Below are 7,888 nucleotides of genomic sequence, written 5' to 3'. Positions count from 1 at the left end.
GAATTGAATTTGGTAAAAAATTGTGTTTTTTTTTGATGGAAGGGTTTTCCCAAAAGTTTTCATCTCAGTAAAGGAATGAAGAAAAATGAATGATTAAAGAGAACATTTACTTATTTATTTTTACTGTCAGAACATCTGTGACAGTCATGTAAATAAATTTTCTTCTCTCCCTTTTTTTTTATAATTGGATGAACTTTGTTTCAGCTTATCACTTGTGTGAGAAACTGAAAAAGAGAATTTATTCACGATTAAAAACAGATAAAAAATGCTGAACATCCAAGAGAAATGTGATTAAAAGAAAACAAAAGCCTTAAAAAATGCATACAAATTGAATTATTTACATCAATTCCACAGGATTGTAGTATCAGGATCAATAGAGTATAGTTCTACAACCTCTCTTTGAGGACTAATCACAGGCCCTTACTATCCACTGATCTCTAAACTTTAATCTATTTTTATATCTAATAATCTCATCTAATTACCACATTTGGAAGCCATATATATTGAAATATAACACTTAATTGACATTAAAGTCCAGTAATAACCAAACCATCAAATCTATCCTATTGAAAATGCATGCATGCATTACTGAAACCTCCAATATCAAAAGTTATGAAACGTTCTAAACTAAGATAGATATATCTGGATCAATGGACTGGAGGAGTAGGAATCTGTGAATGGTCCCCAAAGAGAAGCTAGTTAGGATGTGTTTGTAATACATTTTTACCTAGATGAATTATACCTGTACTTAGCTTGGTGGACCTCACAGTCTGTGTATAGTAAGTGGGTTATTTTTACAAAACTATGATCAAAGTGCACAAAAACTTAATTGCAATTTTGGGACACAATACTGTGGCTGACATGCATGGGAAATACATTAACAAGGAGGCTCTGGTCTCCCAATAACGTATGTTCTATACACAGTATTGATTTGCAATGTCTTTAGTGTGATAGGGCCATTTAAGAAAAAAAGGGTTAGGTTCAGGATGTCTAGATTCTTCTGGCACTTGGTTCATTGGTTCATCACAGGGGAGTGATGGTTGGATGTTTTCTCTGAATAGGTGATACCCAATCATTGCTGTGATCCAGATTTTTAGCCTTTGGGCTACTTTGGCATCATTTTGGGAGGGCAATGGTCAGATGTTTAAAAATTGGAGAACTGAGAACAAATGGGGAGGGGGGGGCTCCTGAAGTCATTGCACATCGGTAACGTGAGAGATCAGGGCAGCCAGTCCTGAAAGCCCCTAAGGTCTGGCAAAGCTGAGACTGCACGCTTGTGACCCTAAACTCAGAATCCGTAGGAGCTCTCAATTTGGGATTGGGACTTTTTGGTAATAACTAATCTGCTTTAGAGGTATTGAGACTTTACTTGCTGAAGAAATAGGACTGAGCACCATGATTGTCTGCTAACCTTGTATGTTGGATCTTTAAAATAAAACTGCTAAAATATAGGTATGTGAGCCTGTGTGATTTTCTGGAGTCACCTCACCAGAAGGAACCCGATTGCTATTAGCAGCTCCTACAGGGGGTGTGCCCTACACATTTATATTTACAAATAAAAATAATATACAGGATTTACAAAGAAAGTTATATAGGACTACCAAAATGTTATACTTTATATTTTGTGTACTTTTCAATTTATAATAAACTTTTTATGTAAATCTTTATTTACATTAGAACTTTGCCAACAGTTTTTGTAAAAAAAAAAACTCGGGGTCGCTCAGGGTAAATTTTATGTACCAAAAGTGGTAAACCCAAGCCACACTCGGATTAGGAAAAAAAATCCTATCTGCTCCCCACCGATCCAGTGGGGTCCCCAGCAATCCCCGGCCGGCTTCTGCATCACATCCTTGGCTCGATCGATGTGATGCGTGAAGCGTCGGTATGCCGGGGAAGTGTGGCTTGGCAGGAAAATTACATTGTAATCTTTTAAAACATTTATTACAGTAATAAAGTTATAAAAAATAAATCCAACTAATAAATAAAGCAATCCAAAGGTTTATTCTATTATTGTACCCTTGTTTGGACAAATTTAAAAAAAGTGTAATTTTTACATTTTTTAATAAAGTTTATTTTTTTATAATTTTATTTATAAAATTATTTGTATCTATTTATTATAATATAATGTATGATTTGTGTTTCTAACATTATCCTACACAGAACCTATTCCTAAGAATTACAGGCCTGAAATATTAAACAACAAATTTGCATGCAAAACAATGTACCGCTTTTGACATGAATATATGGACTTAATTAGACTGCCAGAGGGGGTTAATGTTGCTATACACATTCCATCACCTATACCCACAGGCTCACCCTCCATATGGTTGTCTGTGCATTATCATTTTAAATAGTTATTATTATAGCATGCATTGAAGTTGCATTTATGCATAAAAACTTGTACCTGCAATTAGGTGCCGAATGCATACTGTGCTTATGTTAAGTCTTTTCAGAGTCATTGAAGGTGTGGATATTTCATTGTTGACAGCACCAAAGCACAAAAGTAGGCTTGCTCAAAGTTAACAGCTGACATTTTCAGGCTAATCCGAAACTTAGTAATACATTTTAAGACCAAGAATAAACTCACAACAAGATGAAGGTCAGGGCTTGGGCATATAAATATAGCCAGGGATAAGGTGAATCTCCAGGCAAGCAGCAACAAAAGTAAGTCAAAATCTTAAGTGCAGAACCAAATCAGGCAGTTACCTTTACCTTTGATCATGCACCATCTAAAAGTTCTGAACTTAATTTAAACTTAATTTCTGAATTTAAGCAGCAATCATTAAGGCTAGGTGTAAATCCTTAAAATAACTACCTTGCAAGTATTATTCAAAAGATAGCTTGTTGGCACAGCAAGTTTGTGTGGGACAACTACACACTAATGTAGAAGTGTCAAAACATGCCACCGAGATATGTAGGTAGATTTTCTTAACAATGTTTACCTTCCGCTAACATTGTTCATACTCTATTGGAACTTACTATCCACCTTTCATGATTTATAGGTTGTATGGCCGTATCCATGTGTTTATTTGGATTTTTAACTGGTATTACACAGTCTACTAAATGAAACAAATGAATAATTGATTTTTACTACATAAGACACATACAAATTTATTTTGAAGTTACAAAAGACAAACTTACCAAATAACTAAATGATTAAAAAAAACCTGCACATTTTGGAATAAAAAAATGGTTCTTAAAAGCAATGAAGCATCAAGAAAGTCTTATTCACTGTGCTGGAATGAAACTTGTTTTAAACAATATTTCCTATCTGACACTTGTTTATCTGACAATAGAACAGCCTTTTGTCACCTGGAATCCCAAGAACAGAATGTTCTAATAGCTTTTAATACCTTTTCCTGTATAGAAGTAACTAGAAATTAACACATCCATCTAACATCAATCGTGTACTCTTTCAGATCTTTTATCTTATTAGGAACATATTTGATTGCAAGACAACTTAATTATCAGGATACTAATTTGTAGTATTTCTTTGGAAAAAGGTAATATTTTAGTGGCCTAAACATTTTTATTTTATAAGCAGCTGTTGTCATCTAGATCAGCCTTTTATAACGTATTTACTATTGACAAGAAGTGAAATAATTATCAAGCCTTGACCAAATAATTTTCAGCCAACATAAACAAATATATTTAATGGACAAAAAAGAGATGAATAGAGTAAAAGAGTAATGGAGAAATACCTTATTCATAGTAAATTTGTGGTAAATGCCCCCTGGTTACACTACACTAAATTACAATGGTCAGTTACTGTGATCAGGATTGCTTTACAGACCTGGTCACTAGTGGAGAAGGACCCCTACATTTCTGGTCAGTGGGAAGATTACCAAATTACATTAGGAGTTAATGGAAATAATGAGGTAGAAACCTCATATTTGCAGACAGCTAAAAAGATAATTGGTTATCTGAGAAATAACTGGAAAGAATAAAACGCTCATGCTCCACTGGTTCTGCCATTAATATTGGTGCCAAATCAATGGATTCCTTATCAGGTAGGTAGCTCACTATTATAAAAATAACTAACAACTCTTGTGGAACACTAAAATATTATTGACACCAGGTTGGCTAAAGTTACATACACATGTCAGACAATAGTTGCCCAAGATGTATGGTCATGCTCATTTCAGGCCAAGACCTGACAACTATACAGTGGTCCCTATTGTTGTTTAGAGTGCCACTTGCCCATCCTCCCCTATCCATTAAACAGAACAATGATATGTATATAGAGCTCATTGATTCATCTGTCATCTGTCATCAAAAAAGATTGCTTCCTCTGACGTTCATCAGACACCTGTGCAAAGCTTAATTCTAATCAAATAGTTAATGTATGGAGGATTTAACTTGTTAGAAATCATGTCTAGACTGAGTTTTAGGTTTACTGCACATTAGATAGGGATTACCCTGTGATTGCTACTTCCACTCAGACTGCCTTAAAAGCACATTCTAATGGCATCATAAAAGCAGCCAGATTGGGAAGACAAAGAGGATAAACAAAAGAATACACTCAATATTGTCAATATACTACTTTTAGATTTGCAGAACAGAATCTGCTCTGTACAAAATGAAATCTGCGCGTTTATAATTTTAAACCATTTTATCGTTTATCCTTTCATACTGGTCCCTTAGCTTTTTCTCCCTTGTTTAGTGTTTCTGGAGTCTATTTAGGGACTGTGTTATAAATGTGGATACATATTATGGCAATGTTTAGAAAGTTTAAAATCTAATTTGAAGCAAGATAATTAAACGAAACATCACAGTAATATAATCTGTGTTTTGTTCTTTCATATTTCAGGTTTGTCAGCGAACGAAGCTGCAGATTTTATGTGATAATAAACATGCTGTCGATGCAAACAGTATCTGTCTGCATTATTACTGTTGTAATGTTGTAAAGAAAAACAGGTTATTGAGTGAGAGACCAATAAAATGATTGACAGTAAAGAGAATAACTTGTGGAGGAGTTACTACATTTCTGCAATCAGCAACACAACAGTAAATTAAAAGGTTATAGAAGGAGAAGCATATTGGCAGCAGAAAATCCAGATATATAACATTTCATTGTTGTATTGTCTCTGCCATGGGTATATAATTACCAATTAAATAAAGATATTTATTATACTAGCACAGAAAAAAACAGTACTACAGAACTCATTTACAATCCAGCATTAATTTAAAGCATGAGTTTGTTTATTCCAAGTTCTCAATCATTTGCTTACTCTTACTGCTTAAAAACTGATAAAAATACCACACATTGTAGTTTTAGCATTTTATTCTCTGTTATTTATATAGTTTTGAATTTTCAGCAGTTCTGTACTGAGAATGTTAAATCATTATATCAATATTTTGTGATCACTTTCTAATCTGGAAATTACAACTCAATATACAATTAAGCTTTAGCCATATCTACTATAGGGACTAGCTTGGTGATTATCCAGGAAGCCAAACAATAGGCTTGCTTTTTTAAAGCTCTCTGTAACTAGAGAGGATACACTTTCATTATTAAAGCTGTGTGATCCAGCAAATCTGAAATGGATCTGGCCCAGGATGCAAAACATTTGCTAACAAATAGCAAGAAGCATAGAAGAAATCCATTCCAAGTTTGCTGGATCACCCAGCTTCACTGATGAAAGTGTATCCTCCCCAGCTATAGAGAGTTTTTTTTATCTAACTGGATTCTGTAAGGAACTTACCCGCCCTGCGAGCCCGCGGTGTCCCTGGGGTTCCCAGCCACAGAGGGGGACGCCGCAGTAGCAGGCAGCATGGCCGAGACTGCTGCCCTGCTCGCAGCTTGTCTGTCTCTACAGGCGGAGGGATCCGCCCTGGCCAAATTACTATTCAGCCAGGCAGCAGCCCTTGCATCCCTTTGGATGTGGTTCCTGCTCCCAGCACTCCTTTGCAAGTGCAAAGTAGTGCACGTCCTAGGGGTACTGTGGGAAGAGGTGCGCGTGTCACCATGTGTCCCTCTTGTACCCCCCGAGGGCATGGCACTCGGCTGCCTCGCCCCAGGGCGGGACATAGTTAGTTTGAATTCCCTGCGGCCAATCAGCCGCAGGGGATTTACTCAGTCTCCCATCAGACAGTGCCAGGTCGCGCAAGGTGATTGGTCATCCTGGCCATTTAAGGAGAGCCTGTCCATTACACCATTGCCCGCTATAGCCTCTGTTACCACAGTGTGCTTGGGTGTGTCTTTGTATACTTTAAACTTATCTGCTTGTCATCTCCTCAGTGACCTGGTCTGAAACTAACTCTGATTGAACTCTGCCAGCCCTGACCTCGGATTGTTATTGACTATTCTGCCTGCTGCCTGCCCTGACCTCGGATTGTTACTGACTTGCATTTGCCTTATCCTTCTGTACCTCGCTTGATTGAATTTAACCCTTGCTGTGCTGTACCATTCTGAATAAACCTGATTCAAGGATATCTGGAGTTGGTTGTGGTTTGTGTGCCCAGGCGCATTTCAGATTCCACACTGGCTCAAGAGAGCTGATAGTGACTTCTGTGTGAATGAAGTTCTCAAACAGTTTGCATTCTTCATTCACAGGTATACTTAAATCAACGTATCCTCTTTTGATTTTATTTTTTTTCAGTTTCAGTTAACCTGGAATTGTCAAAAAAAATTATGTGTTTCCTTATAAAATTGGCCCCTATTTAAACCCTAATTAACCCATTGTAACACATATTCTGCATACTTTCCTCTGTTTTCTACCATTTTTACATCAATTTAGCATTTTTCCTAATTCGTTTCCATGCACTCCAAAAACACAAAAATACACTAGGGGCTCTATTTATAAAACAGGTATTCCAACATTGCCTCAAACATTGACACACATGGACCTAGAAGATTTCCACCGGAGAATCATGCTTTGTACCAAAAAAAAAACATAATTAATACAAAAGGGACAGATTGTGCATTTAAATCTGTATTTGAGTTATAGTTTACTACAGTTAATTGAAGGAAAAGCAAAGTCTAATTACCATAATGTTAATAAAAAATCTTGCTTGTTTTTTTTTTTTTTTGCTCACTTTATGGAAATCCCACTGTCATTCAGTCTTCCACGGACCAAGCAGTGACAACTCTAGGGTCAGTAAACAGTCATTTCTGCTAGAAAATAGGGTGCTACTTTTGGTAAGGTGTCTCAGACATTTCAGTAATGTATAGGAAGTATTGAGGCAGCTTTATTTCTTTTTCAAAATTTGTTAAGTTTAGAGAGAGAACCGGCATATAAAATTAATAGTGCCATTCAAGCAAATGTTGTTTTCCACATTCCCACATTTCTAACTTTCAACAAATGAGCACACTTTTGTTAGTTATTCCATATGAATATAATATAAACCCACCTGAAAAGGGTTTGTACATTGACTATCGTCTTTGCATCTGCCATGTAGTCTTCTTCAGCACTCATTGTGCTTTCTTTGTCTACAACCACCATATCAGCTGCAAATGTTACTCCACATTTCAGCAAGTCATCTAAACTTTGGAAAACACAAAAGAACCAACGTTCAGGAAAATAAAGTTATGAGTCATAAGAGAACTAACTAGGAAAACAGTAAGCCAACATACAAAAACAAGTGAAGCACTGGTATATCAATTACATTGTTATGCTTACTAAACCAAGTGAGGTTCTGGCAAAGTAATTTGCATTTCCCATATCAAAGCCAACATCATAAAATGCAAAAACATGTATTGTTGAACTATGATGTTTGTTTTAAACCAATTTTTTTACAGATATGTTATCACTTTTTGTTAAAGATATGTATTGCTTTTGGGATAATTATTAAATAGTGTAAAGCTGCGTACACACTTGCAATTTTTGTCGTTGGAAAGGATCTTTCACGATCCTTTCCAACAACAAGGGGCTGCAAGATGCATGAA

At 36.0% G+C, this 7,888-nt stretch overlaps 1 protein-coding gene across 1 annotated transcript in view; it reads right to left on the bottom strand.

The window, feature by feature from the left end:
- KCNT2 (potassium sodium-activated channel subfamily T member 2) overlaps positions 1–7,888 on the bottom strand; it is a 206,311-nt gene that overhangs the window by 78,295 nt on the left and 120,128 nt on the right. The window contains exon 16 of the mRNA XM_072420086.1: positions 7,354–7,488. Within this exon, the coding sequence (XP_072276187.1) occupies positions 7,354–7,488 (135 nt within the window). The remainder of the gene's footprint in view (positions 1–7,353; positions 7,489–7,888) is intronic.

Source organism: Pyxicephalus adspersus, chromosome 8 (assembly GCF_032062135.1).
Source record: "Pyxicephalus adspersus chromosome 8, UCB_Pads_2.0, whole genome shotgun sequence".
Taxonomy (NCBI): Eukaryota; Metazoa; Chordata; class Amphibia; order Anura; family Pyxicephalidae; genus Pyxicephalus; species Pyxicephalus adspersus.
The sequence above is the reverse complement of the archived record's forward strand: the minus strand, read 5'-3'. Positions and strand labels throughout refer to the sequence as shown.